Source organism: Leucoraja erinacea, chromosome 6 (assembly GCF_028641065.1).
Source record: "Leucoraja erinacea ecotype New England chromosome 6, Leri_hhj_1, whole genome shotgun sequence".
NCBI classification, from domain to species: domain Eukaryota; kingdom Metazoa; phylum Chordata; class Chondrichthyes; order Rajiformes; family Rajidae; genus Leucoraja; species Leucoraja erinaceus.
This window is the reverse complement of record NC_073382.1, coordinates 86,288,879-86,312,057: the sequence shown is the minus strand read 5'-3', so window position 1 is coordinate 86,312,057 and position 23,179 is coordinate 86,288,879. Positions and strand designations below refer to the sequence as shown.

The window sequence follows — 23,179 nt, the reverse complement described above, 5'->3', positions numbered from 1 at the left end:
TCCTCCAAGGCCCTTAAACCTTGCACGCGCTATTTCTTTTTGACTAAATTTACAACCTTGATGTTGATGCTACTCTAGCTATATTTCTACTCTACTGATTTGCTGTATGCTGTAGATTGTGCCCAAAGTGTGTCTTTCGGGACTGGAGTCTTTCCATGTCCTGCAACAGTATAGTAGGCGGCTATGCCAGCTGTGCAGGTATTTTTAGTAAATAAGAACAGACCAGAATTCCTTATTCTGTGGTGAAATGCCTTTACTGGGAGATTTATTGCAGCCTTGCTTTAACAGCTGACACAAGGATCCCTTTTCACCCTCCCCCAACTTGGTTTGATCTAAACCTTGTTTTATACTCATCAGCATTCCAGAGTCAATCAACCAACAATATGATGGGAAATGCTAATTTACTAAATTAAATTCAGCTTTTTATTTGTAACAGAGACACAAGAGACTGCCTGCTGGAATCTGCAGCAAAAAAATAAACTGCTGGAATAACTCAATGTAATAAAAAGGATACTGGTTTATACCAAAGATAGATACAAGATGTTGGAATAACTCAGCGGGTCAGGCAGCATCTCTGGAGAAAATGGATCGGTGATGTTTCGGGTCAGGACCTACTTCAGACCGAATATTGTTGGGGTGGGGAGAAACTGGAAACGAGGAAAATCCAGGACAAATCGGGGCCAACAACAAATTACCTCAGGCAAGGAGGTTCTCTGATAGGCTGGTTGTTGGCTGGAGATGGTGTGATCCCAAGAGGGATACGCGGGCAACATTTGAGCTGCTGTTCCTCCAATATGCACGTAAATTTACTCCGGCAATGGAGGAGGCCCAGGACAGAAAGGTCAGTGTGGGAATGGGAAGGGAAGCTAAAGTGGTTAGCATCTGAGACGACCAGTAGACTTTGGTAGATCAAGCCAAACGGTTGCAAAGTCTGCACTTTGTCTCGCCAAGATATAGTAGCCCAGTGGATGAGGTCAGAGCAGATGCATGTGAACCTCTGTTTCAACTGGAAGCACTGTTCTGGTCCTGGGTAGAGTCGAAGGTGGAGGTACAAGAACATGTGTTGCATCCACTGGCGGTGCAGGGGAAAATACTGGGGACGGGGTGGTTTGGGTAGGAAGGAATGAACCAAGTAGTCACGGAGGGAGCCATCTTTGAGGAAGGCGGAAAGGGGTGGATTTGGTAAGATGTAATTAGTGGTGGCCTCACGTTGGAGGTGCCGGAAATGTTGGAGGATGTGATCGATGCGGGGGCTGGTGGGGAAAAAGGTGAGGACCAGAGAAACACTATCCTTGTGTCTCTGGCGGGAGAGGGTGTGAGAGTAGAACTTCGGGACTCAGATGAAAAATTGGTAAGGGATCCATCTATGACAACCGTTGGGAAACCTCATTCACTAAAGACTGATAGAAACATAGAAAATAGGTGCAGGAGTAGGCCATTCGGCCCTTCGAGCCTGCACCGCCATTCAATATGATCATGGCTGATCATCCAACTCAGTATCCTGTTCCTGCCTTCTCTCCATACCCCCTGATCTCTTTAGCCACAAGGGCCACATCTAACTCCCTCTTAGATATAGCCAATGAACTGGCCTCAACTACCTTTTGCGGCAGAGAATCCCAGAGATTCACCACTCTCTGTGTGAAAAAAGTTTTCCTCATCTCAGTCCTAAAAGATTTCCCCCTTATCCTTAAACGATGACATGTTTGTCCTCATATGGAAAGCTTCATCTCGGGATCAGATGCGTCAGAGATGAAGGAATTGAGAGTTGGGGATAGCAACTATGTTGGAGGCAGGGTGGGAGGAAATATCAAGATAACTGGGAGTTGGTAGGTGTGTAATAGACATCTGTTAATAGTCTGTCTCCTGTGGAGACAGGTCAAAAAAAGAGGAGAGTGAAGTTGGAGATACGCAAGGTGAATTGGAGGGCAGGGTGGAAGTTAGTAGTGGTTAATAAAGCCCATGAGTTCTGCACAGGTGCCAGAGGCTGCCCCCTATACCTCTTATCTTATACCCTCTCCGACTCCATCCAAGGACCCTGACGGTCCTTCCAGGTGAGATGGAGATTCACATGCACATCCTCTGACCTCATCTACTGCATTCGGCATTCTCGATGTTGGCTACTGGACATTGGCGAGGCAATGTAGACCGGGGGATCGTTTTGCTGAATACTTGTGCTCGCTTCACCAAGGCTTACTGGGTTATGTTGTTGTTAACCACACTGTCCCCTCCACACTGACATTTCTGTCCTGGGTAGCCTCCTTTGCCAGAATGAAGCCACACGCAAATTGGAGGAACAGCACTTCATGTTTTGCTTGGGTAGCTTACAACATCTTGCTATGGACATTGAATTCTCTCATTTTAAATAACTTCTACATTCAGCTCTCTCCCCATCCCCTCTACTGTACCCGCCCCCTTTCCGCCACTAAAAAGTCATAGCCAATTTCGCAGTTCTCAATTCAGTATGTCAACAAATACGTTCTTGAAGTTCTATATTAGATGTACAGTTGAGAGCATGACGACTGGTTGTTTCAGCGCCTGGTTTGGCATTTCGGGGAACAGGAAAAGGAACAAAGAAGATTGCAAAAAGTGCTCAACACTGCCCAATGCATCATGGATACAGACTGCCCCACTATCGAAGGGATCTGCAGGAGTCACTGCCTCAAAAAGGCAGCCAGCATCATCACAGACTCACACCACACTGGCCACAATCTCATTTCAATCCTTCCATCAGGAGGAAGGTATGAGAGCCTGAAAACTGTAATGTCCAGGTTCAAGAACAGCTTCATACCTACAACCATCAGGCTGTAATTCAAATAATCTCTGAACTACATGGCCATAGTTGTTGTCTTGGCAATATTATTGTTTTTTTTATATAGGTGTTTTAACAGACCACTTTATAACAGATTTTGGTTGCAGCGGATGGACCTACTGACCTTCACCGCCAGAGGAGACTGCCACCACCCACGCCCCGCACCTCCTCCCCTTCTGCTTTCATGCCAAGCTGCTGATGCCGCTCCTGGTCTGCACCGTGTTCCAGGACAGGCTGCCGACGTCACCCCGGCTGCTTCCTGGCCAGTTCTACTGATCTTCACCGGCAGGCCGAGCTGCCGATTCTAGTGCGCACCACCACCGCTGGTTCACTAAGCTTCCTCGGCTGTTTCCTGGTTGCGCCTGCCGCTGCAGGACCATACTTGCACAACGGCCACCCTTGGGCCGCAACCCATGACTCCGTTAGTCCTCACCTCTCCCCCAGCTGCTAGCTGGCCGTTTCCATCAACTCACCTGGATTCCAGATCGAGAGCATGAAGATGGGTCTCGACCTGAAACATCACCTATCCATATGTACCAGAGATGCTGCCTGACCTGCTGAGTTACTCCAGCATTTTGGAGTTGTTTGTTTCTACTACTCATACAATGATAATCGGCAATAATGGACACCATTCCCCCAGCTATGGTTCATTATACCGAGGGTTTGGGGTATTTTGTACTTTTTATCTTGGTTATTATGGTGTTTACAAAGTACTATCTTTACATATCTGTTGTGCTGTCGTATGTAAGATTTTAATTGTTCCATTTCGAGATATGACGTAGGTGATATCGTAGACAGTGAAAATGGTTATTATGAATTGCTGTGTGCCTTCATCAGTCAGGGAACTGAATATAAGAGATGGGACATTATGTTACATTTATACAAGATGCTGATCTTGCACTATTGTAACATAGGGAGAAAACTCATGAGGGCAATAAATCGGGTAAATGCATTATTTTGCTCATAGTAGGGGAATCGAGAACCAGACATAGGTTTAAAGTGAGAGGGGGATGATTTTAATAGGAATTAAAATGATGGATAACTTTTTTACACAAAGTTTGATGGGTGTATGGAACGCGTTTTTGTCAGGTGTTCCGAGGTAGAGTGTAAAGCTTTTGTCGTTTTCTATCCAGTCAGCGGAAAGACAATACATGATTACAATTGAACCATTTACAGCGTATAGATACATGATAAGGGAAAAACGTTCAGTGCAAGGTAAAGCCAGTATGTCAAGGATAGTCTGAGGGTCACCAATGAGGTAATAGTAGTTCAGGACTGCTCTTTGGTTGTGATAGGATGATTCAGTTTCCGGATAACAGCTGGGATGGATGAAATAGTCCCTGAATCTGGAGGTGTGCGTTTTCACACTTCTGCACTTTTTGCCTGATGGGAGAGGGCAGAATAGGGAGTGGCCAGGGTGCGACTCGTCCTTGATTATGCTGCTGGCCTTGCTGTGGCAGCACAAGGCATAAATGGTCTGGGATCTAATGGTCTGGGGTGTGTCCACAATTCGCCACAAGTTTTTGCAGTCTTGGATGGAGCTGTAAAATGCTTTCTGTGATGCATCTGTAGAGTTTTAGGGGACTTGCCGAACTTTGGAAGTAGAGGCGTTGGTGTGCTTTCTTGGTCGTTGCTTTAAGGGCAGTCATGGTGGCGCAGCGGTGGAGTTGCTGCCTTACAGCAAATGTTCGATCCTGACTACGGGTTTGATCCCGCCTACGGATGCTGTCTGTACGGAGTTTGTACATTCTCTCCGTGACCTGCGTGAGCTTTCTCCGAGATCTTCGGTTTCCTCCCACACTCCAAAGACGTACAGGTTTGTAGGTTAATTGGCTTGGTAAATATAAAAATTGTCCCTTGTGGGTGTAGGATAGTGTTAATGTGTGAGGATCGCTGGTTGTCGCGGACCAGGTGGGCCGAAGAGCCTGTTTCCGTGCTGTATCTCTAAACTGAAGTTAACTTAAAATATATGGGTATTCCAAAAGTAGTTGGTGATATTGACTCCTAGGAATTTGAAGTTTTCAACCATCTCTACGTTGGTGCCGTCAATGCAAACTGAGGTATGTGAACCGCTTCACTTAATGAAGTCGATCACTATCTTCTTTGTCTTGCTGACATTGAGAGAAAGGTTGTTGTCTCGATGGCAGGACACGAGGTTCTCGATCTCCTTCCTGTACTGTCTCATCATTATTTGATATCCGGCCCACAATGGTGGTGTCGTCTACAAATTTGTAAATTGAATTAGATTTGTAGATGGCTGCACAGTCGTGAGTGTACAAGGGCGCTTGGAATGCATCCTTGAGGAGCACCCATGTTGAAGATTATCATGCATGATGATTTGTCCCCTATCCTCACTAATTGGAGTCTGTTGGTCAGGAAGTCGAGGACCCAGATCCAGTTGCAGAGAAGAGCGCTGACACCAAGTCCCGTGAGTTTGGTGATTAGCCTAGATGGTATAATGGTAGTAAAGGCAGAGCTGTAGTCTATGAATCTGGTACTATAGCAATTTTTAAGAAATATCTAGACAAGTACATGGATAGCATACGTTCAGAGGGATATGGGCCAAGCATAGGTAAGTGGGATGTGCAGATGGGGCATGTTGGTCCAAAGAGCCTGTTTCTGCGCTCTGAGGCTCAAGTTGGCATTCTACGATGTCCCATTTGCCTATATTTAGCTCACTTCCCTCTTCACCTTGCCAACTGATCAAAATCCTTTTATAATCTTGGATATCTTTTGCCAGTGTCAACTGTACCATCAATATCATCTGCAAATTTTCTAACAATGTTAACTGCATTGTCTCCCAAATCGTTAATATAAATAGCAAACACAGTAGGCCCAGTATCGACCCCTGTGGCACACCACTGGTCACTGGTATCCAAATAGTAAAGCAACTCAAACTACTGTAGGAGCAAAATGGAAAGGCCATGCGGAGTTGGTGTTTGACCTAACGGGGGGTTTATTGAATCTGGAAAGTGTTTCCTCGTCTCCGTTCTAAATGGCTTACTCCTTATTCTTCAACTGTGGCCCCTGGTTCTGGACTCCCCCAACATCGGGAACATGTTTCCTGCCTCTAGCGTGTCCAATCCCTTAACAATCTTGTATGTTTCAATGAGATCCCATCTCATCCTTCTAAACCGTAGAATATACAAGCCCAGCTCAAAGATCCTAGAGGAGCAAGATAGACCACTCCTTCGAAATCCAATGGACTGGCGTGTAGTACGTGACGGAACGTCACGGCCACCATTTTTCAATGCGACAGGCGACTTCCGGTATGCCACCCGCTGTGATCCAAAGCAAAGATTATAGAGCTCCGCTATAATCTTTGATCCAAAGCAAAGATCCTCGAGTATCTTGTAGCGGGAACAGCCCCCTCCTTTGCGTAGTTTCCCATGCATTGTATTGCTTTAACACACACTGCACAAAATTAAATTTAACGTATACATATTATATATATTTATATGAATGTGTGTCTGTGTGTGAGAGGCAAGTTAGAGATAGTTAAGTTTATTCTCATGGATCAGAAGCAACTTTGATTTAAATAATCACTATTAATTTATTTGTCTTGTAAGATGATATACATAAACCATAAAGGCAATTATATATATAATTATATAGTAATAATATATATATGCATATATATATTTATACACACATATATATACACATACATATATACACACATACATATATACACATACATACGTATACACATACATATGCACACATACAAATACACACATACATATGGATACATTTATATGCATACATACACACATATAAACATATATATACATACATATATACAAACATATACATATACATGCATATACACACATACATGCATATATATACACATACATATATATTTATACATATGATTAACATGTAGAGGAACCAACGAGAGAGCAGGCTATTTTAGACTGGGTATTGAGTAATGAGGAAGGGTTAGTTAGCAATCTTGTTGTACGTGCCCCCTTGGGCAAGAGTGACCATAATATGGTTGAGTTCTTCATTAGGCAGGCAGTGACTAGTGGGGTACCGCAAGGCTCAGTGCTGGGACCCCAGCTATTTACAATATATATTAATGATCTGAATGAGGGAATTGAAGGCAATATCTCCAAGTTTGCGGATGACACTAAGCTGGGGGGCAGTGTTAGCTGTGAGGAGGATGCTAGGAGACTGCAAGGTGACTTGGATAGGCTGGGTGAGTGGGCAAATGTTTGGCAGATGCAGTATAATGTGGATAAATGTGAGGTTATCCATTTTGGTGGCAAAAACAGGAAAGCAGACTATTATCTAAATGGCGGCCGACTAGGAAAAGGGGAGATGCAGCGAGACCTGGGTGTCATGGTACACCAGTCATTGAAAGTAGGCATGCAGGTGCAGCAGGCAGTGAAGAAAGCGAATGGTATGTTAGCTTTCATAGCGAAAGGATTTGAGTATAGGAGCAGGGAGGTTCTACTGCAGTTGTACAGGGTCTTGGTGAGACCACACCTGGAGTATTGCGTACAGTTTTGGTCTCCAAATCTGAGGAAGGACATTATTGCCATAGAGGGAGTGCAGAGAAGGTTCACCAGACTGATTCCTGGGATGTCAGGACTGTCTTATGAAGAAAGACTGGATACACTTGGTTTATACTCTCTAGAATTTAGGAGATTGAGAGGGGATCTTATAGAAACTTATAAAATTCTTAAGGGGTTGGACAGACTAGATGCAGGAAGATTGCTCCCGATGTTGGGGAAGTCCAGGACAAGGGGTCACAGCTTAAGGATAAGGGGGAAATCCTTTAAAACCGAGATGAGAAGAACCTTTTTCACACAAAGAGTGGTGAATCTCTGGAACTCTCTGCCGCAGAGGGTAGTCGAGGCCAGTTCATTGGCTATATTTAAGAGGGTGTTAGATGTGGCCCTTGTGGCTAAGGGGATCAGAGGGTATGGAGAGAAGGCAGATACGGGATACTGAGTTGGATGATCAGCCATGATCATATTGAATGGCGGTGCAGGCTCGAAGGGCCGAATGGCCTACTCCTGCACCTAATTTCTATGTTTCTATTATTTTCCAACGATCAATAGATTTACGATCAGTTCCTGTGGATTGGAGGATAGCTAATGCTATCCCACTTTTCAAGAAAGGAGCGAGAGAGAAAACGGAGAATTACAGACCAGTTAGCCTGACTTTGGTGGTGTGAAAGATGCTGGAGTCAATTATTAAAGATGTAATAATGGGGCATTTGGATAGCAGTAAAAGGATTAGTCCAAGTCAACATGGATTTATGATTTTACAATGCATTTAAGCCTCTCCCATTTTTATGAGATGAATTCCTGGAATATGTAGGAAGTTTATTGTAAGCTAGTGCTACTTGCCTGAACAATGGATGATATATCACTTAAATGCAATTGTTTTCAGTTGTGTGGAGAGACCTGTATATTAAAAATGCGTTTTGCCTCTAATATGTCAATTTACCTTAAATGTAGAAGAGCTTATTAAAATCTTCTTACAAAGACCATTAAGTATTTTCTATCTATCCTCTTTTGGACCCAAGGCGTAGCAGAGCTGCCAACTCTCACGAAGAGGTAAGGGAGGGAGAGATGGAAGGGAGGGAGAGAAGGAAGGGAGGGAGATCGCGAAGAGAGGGGGAGAGAGAGAGATCGAGAGAAGAGAAGGGAGCGAGAGATCGAGAGGAGGGGAGAGAGAGATCGAGAGAAGAGAGGGAGAAGGGGGAGAGGGAGAAGGGGGAGGGAGAGAAGGGGAAGGGGGGGGGAGAAGGGGAGGGAGGGGGGAAGGGAGAAGGGGGACAAGGGACAAGGGGGAGAGGGAGAGTGGAACGATAGCACATTATAATGCGCAGCCGTCCCATTCCGACCAAAGATTATAGAGCAGAGCTCCACCAGTATCTTTGATTGCGGCCGCCGCCACCGAACCGCCCGACCCACCATTGCGCCCAAAGATGATAGAGCAGAGTTATATAATATTTGATTGCACCCTTCTTCACGGCGGGCTTGTGATCTTTGCTTGTGATGTCTTGTATGTATGTGAGTGTTGTTTGCTATGTCCCTATGTTCGAGGAATATAATGGGTAACAGCCGCCCATTCTCGGACTTGAATCTGAGCTCGAAAAATCTCCTGGTCACTGGACCTAATGTGTCCGCGGGCCATATTGTGGAGACTAATCCCTTACAAAACAAAACCAAAAACGTACAGAAGTGTTAAAATTGTCTTTATTATTGTGGTGAGTAAAGAACTATTAAAAATAAGTCTAATAATTTTCTAATGTACCGACAAACCCAGTTTCCCAATGGCCGTTGATGGGAGAACAGAAAATAACATTTTCACGACAGAATATCGACTGAAAATAATAAAAATATTTTCTCACCTTTCTTTTTTATTGGGGAACCTAAAGAATGACAGGTTGGGTCGTTTAGATTTACGATTAGAATACTTGATAGCAGAGCAGTGAGATGAAATTTAGATCAGGACGCCATGACAGTGTGGGGGAAGCCCAATAAATGCCTCGAAAAATGGTGTCGACGATCACACACGTCATACTATGCGTTTTTCGAGGAGTGGTCTATCTTGCTCCTCTAGGATCTTTGGCCCAGCTGCTCCATTCTCTCAGCATATGACAGTACCACCATCCCGGGAATTAACCTTGTAAACCTACGCTGCACTCCCTCAATAGCAAGAATGTCCTTCCTCAAATTAGGGGACCAATACTGCACACAATACTCCAGGGGTGGTCTCACTAGGGCTCTGTACAACTGCAGAAGGACCTCTTTGCTCCTATATTCAATTCCTCTTGTTATAAAGGCCAACATGCCATTCGCTTTCTTCACTGCCTGCTGTACCTGGATGCTTACTTTTATAGACTGATGAACAAAGACCCCCAGATCTCGTTTCCCAACTTGACGCCATTTAGATAGTAATCTGCCTTCCTGTTTTTTGCTACTAAAGTGGATAACCTCACATTTATCCGCATTAAACTTCATCTGCCGTGCATCTGCCCACTCCCCCAACCAGTCCAAGTCACCCTGCATTCTCATAGCATCCTCCTCACAGTTCACACTGCCACCCAGCTTTGTGTCATCTGCAAATTTGCTAATGTTACTTTGAATCCCTTCATCCAAATCGTTATGTATATATGATGTAAATAGCTGCGGTCCCAGCACTGAGCCTTGCGGTACCCCACTAGTCACTGCCTGCCATTCTGAAAGGGACCCGTTAATCCCTACTCTTTGTAGTCCATATAGACGATGTCCATTGCCCTCATTAATCCTTTCTATGCCCTCTTAAATATAAAACACTTATTAGATTAATGAGGCATGATTGCTCATGCACAAAGCCTTGCTATTGCTGTGCCTAATCATTTGGTGTCTGACCAAATGCTGATAGATCCTGTACGTTAGAATCTCCAACAATTTTCTCACCACTGCATCAACCTTACTGTGTGTGTGTATTTACTGTGGGCGTGTATTTCTTTGGCTTGTCCTTGCTGCTATCCAAGATAAAAGTACAACATTGATCACTCTGCAGACTATCTGAACTGCACCCAAGGCTACCCAAATATGATAGAAACATTTCTGCAAGGGCCTCCGTACTTACTTCCTTCACTTCCCACAGGGTTCGAGGATGCCCTTGGTCAAGGCCTGGGGATTTATCCACCTTCGTGTATTTTAAGGCTGCCAATATTTTCTCTTTGTTAATCTTTGTTATATGGTCTAAGACCTAACTTGTATGCCTCAATTGCTTAGCTTACATGATCTTCTGCACAGTTAAATCTGATGAGAAATATTTAATATCCCCCCCCCCCCCCCTTTCTCTTGTGGCTCTACACAAAGGTAGCCACACTGATCTTTTAGGGGACCTATTATCTCCCAAGCTTCCCTTTTACTTTTAATACAACTGTAGGAGCTCTCAGGATTAATTTTACTTTGACTGGAAAATTCATTTGACCTCCTGATTGGCTCTTTAAGTGTACTTCTGTACAGTAAACCCACATTATAACAGACCATAAGTGAGGTGGGAGGAAGGAGAGGGAATGGTGTCCATTATTTCGGATTGTCCTCAGTAAGCGAGTAAGAGATTACCGGGCAATAGAGTATCATTGTACAAGAAGTAGCAACAAAGAACTGCAGAACTTATGATTTATAAGGATGGGGCCAGGAATTGAGGGACACAGTGCTGGAGTAACTCAGCCAGGTCAGGCAGCATCTTTGGAGAATATAGATAATTGACATTTCGGATCAAAATCCTTCTTCAAACTCTCGGCTGGAGGAGAGGCGAAGGTCGGCAGAGTTATTGATGGTGGCCCGCAGCAAACAGCACTTTCTTTGAGCTGCTGCCACCGACAGGACTTGCTCGGTCACCGTGGGGCCCCCTCCCATCTCACCAGTTGCCACTTCTTCCTGTCGGCCGTCGAATTGTCCACCCCCCCTTCCACAACCGACTCCTCCTTCTCCTCCTGTTACTTTGCCCACTGCGCCGCTGTCCTCTCCGCTGCCACCGCCTCCTTTCGCTGACAAATTCCAAGGTGCAGGAGAAGATGGTGGAGGGGCAGTGGACAAAGTGACAGCCGACAGGAATAAGCGGCAGTTGGTGAGATTGGAGGGAGCCGCATGGTGACAGAGTCTAAAGCGAGCGCAGCCGGCCAGAGGCTACAACATGAGCTCCAACAACAGCCGTCCACGTCAACTGGATGGTGTGGCAGCTGGAGAAGAAAGGCTCGCTGTTGCACCTTGTGGAGAATGTTGGTGACTCAGTTGGGAGTTCCCCCCCTATACCTCCCCGTTCTCGCACACCTTCCCAGTGTTGCTGGAAGAGCAGCAATAATATAGGTCATTCTGAATATGGGATCGCGTATTGTAATTTGTTAACGCAAATATGAGTTCATATAACTCGCCTGTTACACAAGTGGGGGAGTACTTGTATAGAAGATGGGATGTTACATTACAATTGTACAAGATGTTGGTAGGCATCATAGGGTCACAGTGAGGGGCATAGTGTCGGTCCTTTGGTCCAGCTTGCCCTTGTCGACCAAAGTACCCCATCTACACTATTCTCACCTGCCCGTATTTAGTTTTGTTGAATGTAGACTCCTGCTGCTTGTGAAATGATTCTCTGTTCACCCCATCACTACAAAATAATAATACAAGAGAGAGGGATAAAGGAATCACGGGATATGCGGAGAAAGCAGGAACGGGGTACTGATTTTGGATGATCATCTATGATAATATTGGCTTGAAGAGCTGAAGGGCCGACTCCTGCACCTGTTTTCTATGTCTAATACACAAATAAAGTAACGGTTGTAATACACTTGGGGGCAAGATAAATTCTTCACTTTCTCTGAAACAATTTACTAGCTTTTGTCATAAGAAGTAGACATGACAAATGTTATGGCAAAGTATATTTAGTACTGAGCACCACTGAGAAAGGCAGACATGTGCACCCAATTGGAAAACACGACAAGGCTAAATGTTTGACTTGCTGCGCCTGGGCACTGCACCAATTCACAGTGGTCTATTGGACTTAAAATATAATTAATGAGAAGGAAACTCTACTTTCAGGCAAAAACAGCTGGGTGGGGAATAGTAGCAGTGAAATGATCCAGAAATATTAGTCTGAAGTTTCTGATTGTTAGAAGGTAAATCTGCATAGTTTGCTATTTCATTTTGATCTGGACTACTGCATGTGGCTGCAGAATATCATGTCCTTCCCCTTAACTTTAGAGTTTCCAGTCATTATAGCCCTGCCTTCACCCTATCCTGCTGTTCGAAGTGCTGGACCTGGCTGCTGCTGCTTTTCCTGCACAATCATCCCTCCCAACAGTATCCAAATGGGTACACTTGTTTTCAAGAGGAATAGCCACAGGAGATTCTTAGGGCCACTCAGGAATCAAAGCAGTCAACTCTGTAGGGAGCAAGATGAGATTGGCAAGGTCCTCAATGAGTATTTCTCTTTTTACCTTAGAGGAGGACATGAGGATTGGGGAACTTGAGGCAACTTGGATTCTTGCACTCTCTGCCTACCCCCTTTACTCTTCCTGGAGGCCGCCCATCTATTTTCTGCGTGGTCCTTTGGTGTGACCACCTCGGTATACCTCCTATCTACGACACTCACATTCTCCTGGACAATCCCGAGGTCACCCAGCGGCAGCTCCAGTTTCCCCACTTTGTCAACCCACAAGTTAAAATTCTAAATCTATGAAGGTATTAGACATTAACTTGTTCAAGTTGATTGGAGCAGGTTGTTTGTAGGAACAGGAACGTCCGGAAAGTGGGATGTTTTAAAAAGTGTGCTGACAGCCTGTTCCTGTTGTAGTGAAGGGCAAGGCAGGTGGACGTAAGGAAGCTGGGATGACGAGAGGCCCTGGTCAAGAATAAGGAGGCATGGGACGGGTATAGGCAGCTGGGATCAAGTGTATCCAGTAAGGAGTTTTAGGAACTGCGGCGCACGCTTAAGAAAAAACCAAGAGAGAAAAAGGGAGACGGGATAGCTCTGACAGATAATATTAAGGATAATCCCAAGTAATATTATAAGTACATTAAAGGAAAAATAAGTAACCAGAGAGAGAATGGTGCCTGTCAGGAATCAAAGCAGTCGACTATGTGGAGCAAAAGGAGATGGACAAGGAGGCGCAAGAAATGCTACACTTGTCGCTCTACCTTCCCCCCCCCTTGACACCATTCAAGGACCCAAGCAGTTGTTCCAGGTGCGAAAGAGGTTAACCTGCACCTCCTACAACCTCATCTATTGCATCCGCTGCTCTAGATGTCAGCTGATCTACATCAGTGAGACCAAACGTGGGCTTGGCCATCGCTTCGCCGAACACCTACGCTCGGTCCGCAATAACCAACCTGATCTCCCGGTGGCTCTTCAACTCCCCCTCCCATTCTGAATCCGACCTTTCTGTCCTGGGCCTCCTCCATGGCCAGAGTGAGGACCACCGGAAATTGGAGGAGCAGCACCTCATATTTCGCTTGGGCAGTTTATACCCCAGCGTCATGAACATTGACTTCTCCAATTTCAGGTAGCCCTCACTGTCTCCTCCCCTCCTCAGCTCTCCCTCAGCCCTCTGGCTCCTCCTCTTCCTTTCTTCTTCCCGTCCCCCACCCACCCTACATCAGTCTGAAGAAGGGTTTCGGCCCAAAACGCTGCCTATTTCCTTCGCTCCTTCCTTTCTCCCTACCCCCCCCCCCCCCCCCCCATTCCCAACCGATGCTCTAGGAGGTCCCCTCCCCCACTTTCCCTTCTCACCTTGAACCAATGTCCTCTGGTTCCAGAGTTCTCCTAAGCTGGGTGTAGAAACTCTCTGCATCCACCCTACCTATTCCCCTCATGATTTTATCTACCGCCATAAGATCACCCCTCAGCCTCCTGTGCTCCAAGCTATAAAGTCCTAGCATGCCCAACCTTTCCCTATAGCTCAGGTTCTCAAGTCCAGACAACGTCCCCTGCACTCTTCTCTGCACTCTTTTCAGCTTAATGACATTCTTCCTATAGCAGGGTGACCAAAGCTGTCCACAATACTGCAAGTGGGGCCTCGCCAATGTCTTGTACGCAAACTACACAAAGATGGCCATGCTAATCTTTCCCAAGCCACCCTTTTACTCTTAATATACCACTGGAATATCTTAGAATTTTCCATCACCTTGCTTGCCAGATACTTTGTCCTTTTCCCCTCCTGATTGTCACCTTAAATGTACTGCACATTTTATACTCACTGAGGGATTTGCTTGATCCCGACTGCCTGAATCTGATGTATACCTCCATTTTCCTGACCAGTACATCCACATCTCTTATCAACCAGGGTTGCCAGTCTGTCTGAGGAGATTAGAAGCAGTATATAAAATATTATAAGATATTTAGAAATGACTAAATTGTTTGTAAGAGAATGTTGAGTCTTTGGGAGTTTGTGTAACTCCGGGGAGTTATTGAGGTTGTGTATTTAGGACAGAGGTTGGTAGATGTTGGAATATTTAAGGAATAAAGGGACATGATAGTGCTGGGTGAATGGAGTTGAGGTTTAAGATCATCCATGATCTTAATGCTGGAACAGGCTTGAAGGGCTGAATACTTTTCACCACAAGAATTAATTTAGATGACTTGGCCTGTAGATGGCAAGATTGTTTGGGAATTTGGAAGTGAACAACGAATACAATCGATGAGGTTGGAGGAGGTGGAGTTCAGCATCCTGTGCAAAGACCATGCAGTTGAATTTTAGTTTTGAGGCTTCATGACGAAAAACATTCAATTTCTTCTATAAGAGAGCTTTGGGTTTTTATTCTTTATGAAATATTGCGAAGAGATTTTGCTATTGATTTATTATTTTTTTGTCTTAATAGGTGCCTTAACTGGTCCAGTTGTCGTCGATCAAAAAGTATCTGCAATCTTGGGGAAAAATGCCACCTTAAAGTGCTTTGTTACTGTGAAGGAAAATATAACTCAGATCTCCTGGGAGAAGCAGAAATACGGAACTACAGATACCGTTGCAGTGTTTCATCCAAAATATGGAATTTCAATCCAAGAAAGTTATTCGGGAAGAGTTGTGTTCACAAATCCATCTTCAAAAGATGCAACCATTCTTATTACTAAAGTCAGATTTTCAGACTCTGGAAACTACATCTGTAAAGTGGTCACTTTTCCATTGGGAAATTACCAAGAAACAAGCACCGTGATTGTGATTGGTATGTATTTATTACAACCCTGTGCCAATGCACTTTGAAGATTTGTTTGATTAAATGGTACAAATCTGCTTTTTCTCAATTTGCTACAAGAGCATTCAAAGAAACAAAACACACGATCTTGATTTTGGGAATTCTGAATTAACAAAACAAATCCCAGTAGTCAATGATATTTCTGCTGCAAATAGACGAATTACCAATACAGAATTCAAGAGTTTTATTTCTCTCTAAGAGTAAACCTAGCAATTATAGACCTGTTAGTTTGACTTCAGTGGTGGGCAAATTAATGGAAAAGATACTTAGAGATAATATATATAAGCATCTAGATAAACAGGGTCTGATTAGGAACAGTCAACATGGATTTGTGCCTGGAAGGTCATGTTTGACTAATCTTCTTGAATTTTTTGAAGAGGTTACTAGGGAAATAGACGAGGGTAAAGCAGTGGATGTTGTCTATATGGACTTTAGTAAGGCCTTTGACAAGGTTCCCCATGGAAGGTTGGTTAAGAAGGTTCAACTGTTGGGTATAAATGCAGGAATAGCAAGATGGATTCAACAGTGGCTGAATGGGAGAAGCCAGAGGGTAATGGTGGATGGCTGTTTATCGGGTTGGAGGCAGGTGACTAGTGGGGTGCCTCAGGGATCTGTGTTGGGTCCTTTGTTGTTTGTCATGTACATCAATGATCTGGATGAAGGTGTGGTAAATTGGATTAGTAAGTATGCAGATGATACCAAGATAGGGGGTGTTGTGGATAATGAAGATGATTTCCAAAGTCTACAGAGTGATTTGGGCCATTTGGAAAAATGGGCTGAAAGATGGCAGATGGAGTTTAATGCTGATAAATGTGAGGTGCTACACCTTGGCAGAACAAATCAAAATAGGACGTACATGGTAAATGGTGGGGAATTGAAGAATACAGTTGAACAGAGGGATCTGGGTATAACCGTGCATAGTTCCTTGAAGGTGGAGTCTCATATAGATAGGGTGGTAAAGAAAGCTTTTGGTATGCTAGCCTTTATAAATCAGAGCATTGAGTATAGAAGCTGGGATGTAATGTTAAAATTGTACAAGGCATTGGTGAGACCAAATCTGGAGTATGGTGTACAATTTTGGTCGCCCAATTATAGGAAGGATGTCAACAAAATAGAGAGTACAGAGGAGATTTACTAGAATGTTGCCTGGGTTTCAACAACTAAGTTACAGAGATAGGTTGAATAAGTTAGGTCTTTATTCTCTGGAGCGCAGAAGGTTAAGGGGGGACCTGATAGAGGTCTTTAAAATGATGAGAGGGATAGACCGAGTTGATGTGGACAAGCTTTTCCCTTTGAGAATAGGGAAGATTCAAACAAGAGGACATGACTTCAGAATTAAGGGACAGAAGTTTAGGGGTAATATGAGGGGGAACTTCTTTACTCAGAGAGTGGTAGCGGTGTGGAATGAGCTTCCAGTGGAAGTGGTGGAGGCAGGTTCATTGGTATCATTTAAAAATAAATTGGATAGGCATATGGATGAGAAGGGGAAGGAGGGTTATGGTATGAGTGCAGGCAGGTGGGACTAAGGGGAAAATACATTTGTTCGGCACGGACTTGTAGGGCCGAGATGGCCTGTTTCCGTGCTGTAATTGTTATATGGTTATAATGGATCTACCTTATATCTGTGCCAGTCATCTTGGCTAATCCAAATATTTTACCAAACTCTTAAGAAATCACTGTGTATCGACATTACCAAATCACTGCCACTACACAACTTATAATTCAGAAAGTCCACTTTTGACCTCCTGAAACAAGAATCTTGCAGCACAGAGGAAGCTGTTCAATTCCTCTAGTGCCAGCTCAATGGTAGAACTGCTAAATAGCCCAATTTCCAACTTTTTCAGTGCTTACTATTTCTAGTGTCTATTGAATCCCTTGTTTGAAATATATCATTAAATCAGCCTGCAATATGCTTATATGAAGTACATTCCATGTCATAGTAAAGAATTGTATGCAAAAATATTGTATCTTTTGCAATGTACCTTAAATGTATATCCTCTGACCATTGACCCTTCTCGCATTATATGAAACAGCATAGCACATGTACAGGTCCATAGGCCAACAATATTTGTTGAACGTAATGCTAAGTTAAATTGATCTCTGCATGCAATGCTCCTCCATTCACTGCATCTCCATGTGCTTATCTCAAAGCCTCTTAAACACACTCTTATCATATCAGCTTCCATTCCCATCCCTGGCAGCGCATTACAGGAACCCAAGCTTGTCCAACCTCTCTTTAATATGCTCTTGCCCTACCCCCCACCTGCTCTGTGGCTTGCTGTTGCTGCATGGGCTCTCGCATTTAATTAATTAGGTGAAATGAAGCTTAATTGGACTAGATTCCTTTACACCATACCCAAGAACAGCCCCTGGGGACAGCGCCGTCTTTAGGCCTCCGCCAACGACAGAACATCACTCCATCACCATGGGCTCCCAGCCCTCCCACCTCTTGCTGTTTCTTGCTGTCAGCAGTAGCTTTGTCCTCTCCCCATTCGACCATTGGTGCCTGCTTCTTCCGTTGCTCTGTCCAGTTGGCCTCTTTTCACCCCCATCTCCTCTCCCCACCGCCCCCTCCTCCAACCCCAGAGTCGCCAACATCCTCCAGCTTGGGAGCAACGTTAGGTGAGAGGGGAGAGAGCCCCATGGGGACTAGTGCATCCTGTCGGCGAGTAAAAAGTGAGCAGCAACAATAACCGTGTCAGTGTAGCATGCAGTGGGTAAAGAAAGGTTCGCTGGTGTATTTTGCGAGTCAGGGATGGGGTCGGAAGCCAGTGCTCTAAATGGCTGATGGGATGGTGGGAACCGGGGATGGGTCGGCAGGTCCGTCCACTATATCTGAAATTGGTTCTACATTGGTCGTCAAAATTAAGGTTTTCTGTATTGTGTTGTGCGAAAGAGGAAAGAAGATAGAGAGCATAGTTGAAAGGGGATTTTTCGGAAGCAGCCATTTAACGGTGCCCAATAAATTAGAGAAGGCGACAGGAAATCGAGAATTCCAGAGGGTAAGAGGATATGTGAACAGAATGGTGGGAGGAGGGGTTGTGAGGTGGTGCCTGGGGACAAGGCAGAATTGAAGCACGGAAACTTTAACATTGATCCAGTAGAGGTCAAATTAGACAAGATCAAGTAGGGATTTCAATGTTTAGATGAAAACAAATAACTTTCATGACCGGAAAGAGCGCTCACCACTTGCAATAGGTTCTGTGGCCACTCAGGGGATTTCAACTGAGCTCTCATAATCTTGTCCAGAGTGTAGGGGCCGGCAGACCATCAGTTGCTGGAAAATCGGTGTTCAACCTGCCATATGTTTCAGTCGCCACATGGCTGACAGGATGCTGTCACGATAGAGGGGGTTTAACAGATTGGAATGAAAGGCTGAGATCACAAGGAGAGATCGGAAAGGCAAGTAAAGTCAAGAGAGTTTATTGTCATGTGTCCCAGATAGGACAATGAAATTCTTGCTTGCTGCAGCACAACAGAATATTGTAAGCAAAAATACAGAACAGTTCAGGTCAATTTATACATAAATAAACAGATAAAGTGCAATAGGCTGTTACAGTACAGAGTTTGTTGGCGAGTTTCATAGCCTGAAGGCTTTGGGGGGGAAGAAGCTGTTCCTGAACCAGGATATAACAGATTTTAGGCTCCTGTACCTTCTGCCCAATGGTAGCGGAGAGATGAGTGTGTGGCTAGGATGGTGTGGGTCCTTGATGATGATAGCTACCTTTTTGAGGCAGCGACTGCGATAGATCCCTTCGATGGTGGGGAGGTCAGAGCCGATGAGGACTGGGCAGTGGTTACAACTTTCTGCATCCTTTTCCACTCCTGGACGCTCAAGTTGCCGAACCAAGCCACGATGCAACCAGTCAGCATTCTCTCCACTGTGCACCTGTAGAAGTTCGAGAGAGTCCTCTTTGACATACCGATTCTCCGTAGTCTTCTCAGGAAGTAGAGGTGCTGATGTGCTTTCTTTATAATTTCATCAGTATGCTGGGACCAGGAAAGATCTTCAGACATGTGCACGTCCAGGAATGTGAAGTTCTTAACACTTTCCACCATTGTCCCGTTGATATAAACAGGATTGTGGGTCCCTATCCTACCTCTTCCAAAGTCCAGAATCAGTTCCTTGGTTTTGCTGGTGTTGAGAGCCAGGTTATTGTGTTGGCACCATTTGGTCAATCAGCCAGCTAAGTGGAATTCTCAGTGGATATGATCAGTGGAATGCAGGGGGCTGTGATTGAACCTTATAAAAGGGTATAAAATTATGAGGGACACACTTTAGTTTAGTTATACAGCATGGAAACGGGCCCTTCGGCCGACCAAGTCCACGCCGACCAGCAATCACCTATCCTACATACTAGGGACAATACTGAAGCCAATTAATCTACAAACCTGCAAGTCTTTGTAATGTGGCAGGGAACCGGAGCACCCAGAGAAAACTGCAGGCCACAGGGAGAACGTACAAACTCTGTACAGACGGCATCTATAGTCGGCATCGAACCTAGGTTTCTAGCGCTGTAAGACATCAACTCTAGCTCTGTGCCGCCCCCAATGTACCCATTGTGCATCTTGCATTAAAATACATGTAATTCAATCCATCAGTCCTTCTTCGTTCCTTTCCGTATTCCTGCCTATTCTGTCCAATAAACTTTAATCTCCTTCCATACCAACTTGAGAACCTGAGGACATCGGTTTAAGGTGATGGGGGAAAGATTTAATAGGAACCTGATGGGTAACAGAGTGTGATGGGTGCTTGGAATGAGCTGCTGGAGGAGGTATTTAAGGCAGGTACTATCACAACGCTTAAGAAACATTTAGACAAGTACATGGATCGGACGGATAGGACAGATATAAAAGGTTAGGGGCCAAATGCAGGCAGGTGGGACAAGTTGGGCCAAAGGGCCTGTTTCCATGCTGTACGGCTAACTTCCAGCCTCTAACCTGCCACAGTCCTGCATTGGGGTCTGCTCCCCCACCAGTCTAGTTTAAACCCATCCGTGTAGCACTAGCAAACCTGCCTGCCAGGATATTGATCTCTTAAGTTCAGATGCAACCCATCCATCTTGTACTAGTCACCACTGCCCCAGAAGAGATCCCAGAAGTCTGAATTCCTGCCCCTTGCACCGTTTCCTCAGGCACTGCTCGCATTCATCTGCTTTATATTCCTGTTTCTACTCTCACTAACACCTGGCACCAAGAGTAATCTGGAGGTGACTACCCTGGAGGTCCTGCTTTTCAACCTTTTTGCCTAATTTTGTATATTCATTTTGCAGGATCTCATTTCATATCTATTTATTTTGTGTCAGCGACTTCTGGCTGCTCACCCCCCCCCCCCACAAAAGAATGTCAAACAGCTGCTCCAAGACATCCTGGAACCTGGCGCCAGGGATGCAACACGTCGTTCTGGAGTCTTGACTGCTGCTACTCAGTCATCTGTCTCTCCATTTAACTAATGAGTTAGTTATAACATCAGTTTCAATGCAACCCTCAAATTCACCTCCTGCATCAAAAGCTTTCACATCATCTCAAGGAAGGGAAGTTTTCAGATGACTCTTCCCTCCGATGCTTTTCTATCTCTGCAATAACACAGCTGCAGAGTAACAGTGCGTAAATAATCTGCTCTTGGGTATGGTGTTACGGAATCTAGTCCAATTAAGCTTCATTTCACCTAATTAATTAAATGTGAGAACCCATGCAGCAAAATGCTTTCTGTAAATATTTTATTCTCAGTCCTCATACCTAATGTGTGAAATTAATATTCAGTTTTGGATTATTTATCCATGAGAACAAATATATGGTTGTGCCTTATTCTGTCCTCTGGATTCAATCTGCACATTTTATACTTGGGTAAGGTATAAAAAGATAGGGATCCAAGATAGGGATCCAATGGGATTAATCTAGCTGTCTGTGGGCAAGTTTCTAACATAGCATTGCTTGCTATACTCTTATTAGTATAAATATCATCACCTGCAATTTATGTGGTTTGCCGATGGGGAAGGCTAAAGTGTTTGGTGTTGTAAGGGAAACATATTAAAATAAATGGCATGACCCTAACCCGCATTGATCAAAGGGATCTTGGAGTCCTAGTCCATAACTCCCAGCAAGTGGCCACACAAGTAGATAGAGTAGTAAAGAAATCAGATGGTTTGCTTGCCTTCATTGGTTGAGCCATTGAGTATAAGAGTCTGGAAGTTTTGATGCAGTTTTATAGGACTTTGGTTAGGTCACATTTGGAGTATTGCATGCAGTTCTGGTCGCCCCATTACAGGAAGGATGTGGAGGCTTTGGAGAGGGTGCAGTGGAGGTTTCCAAAATGATGGTCGTCAAAAGTGTTGGAGAAACTCAGTGGGTGCGGCAGCATCTATGGAGCACTTTTGTCTACCTTCGATTTTCCCACATCTGCAGTTCCTTCTTAAACATTTCCAAAATGATGCCTGGATTAGAGTGCACTAGCGACAGGGAGAGATTGGACAGACTTGGATTCTTTTCTCTGGAACGGCGGAGGTTGTGGAAAGACCTGATCGAAGTACTATATATACAATTGTGAAAGGCACAGATATTGTATTCAATCAGAACTTATTTCCTGGGATAGAAAAATCAAGTACTAGAGACCATAGGTTTAAAGTAAGAGGCCAAGATTAAAGGAGATGAGCAGGGCAATTTTTATTTTGTATTTACAGATGGTAGTGAGTGCCTGGAACGCGCTGCTGGGAGTTGTGGTGAGACAGATACGATAGTGGCATTTAAGAGAGAGATGGACAAGCACATGGATACGCAGGGAATGCAGGCAGATAATGGGTGGTCTTGGCATCATATCAGCGCAAAGATTGTGGGGCAAAGAGTCTCTTCCTGTGATATGCTGAACTTGCATGTTTATGCAATGTATCTGTAAAAGTTAATGTTACAGAATAATAATAAATGACCCTGTTCTACAGACTGATTTATTAATTTTGTAGTTGAACCCACAATAACTGTGGGCAGTGGGCCAGAGCCACTTGTAGATGGTGCCAACGCGACAGTTGCAGCGGTGTGCACGGCAGCGAATGGAAAACCCGAAGCAGTTGTTTCCTGGGAAAGTGATCTTATTGGAGAACAGGAGCTGACAAAGATTTCTGCTCCAAATGGAACTGTTACTGTAATCAATCGGTTCAAGATCGTTCCATCCCGATTTGTGCGGAAAAGACCGATAACTTGCATAGTGAGTCATCTGCCACTGAATACCACGGTTCGAATCCCGTATGCCTTGGATGTACAATGTAAGTACTTGTTTTGTAAATCTGAACATATAACATTGAGGCTAATTTACATGAATGTAAACAGTAAGTTTTTATCATTCAATTTTGTTGTGTTTATGCATGATTCTGTAAGTTATTGTAGGTGAATTATGTAAGTTATTGTAGGTGAACAGTTTTTTGTGAATTGTATTCAGATTTAAGTGCATTGAAGTCTAAAATGTATTCATCAGACGTTTTAAAAGCTACAATAAACAAAGTTAGACACAAAAAGCTAGAGTAACTCAGCGGGACAGGCAGCATCTCAGGAGAGAAGGGGTGGGTGACGTTTCGAGTTGCCTTGACCTTCCTACACAATAAACAACGTTTTCTTTTTGGTTTTTATGAGGGACTTTCTTTTTCAGCAGCAGAGAAAGATGAAGGGTAAC

At 44.3% G+C, this 23,179-nt stretch overlaps 1 protein-coding gene across 1 annotated transcript in view; it reads left to right on the top strand.

The window, feature by feature from the left end:
- Positions 1-23,179, top strand: part of nectin3b (nectin cell adhesion molecule 3b) — an 80,373-nt gene that overhangs the window by 26,890 nt on the left and 30,304 nt on the right. Inside the window, exons 2-3 of the mRNA XM_055637526.1 lie at positions 15,148-15,489; positions 22,476-22,775. Coding sequence (XP_055493501.1) covers positions 15,148-15,489; positions 22,476-22,775 — 642 coding nt within the window. The remainder of the gene's footprint in view (positions 1-15,147; positions 15,490-22,475; positions 22,776-23,179) is intronic.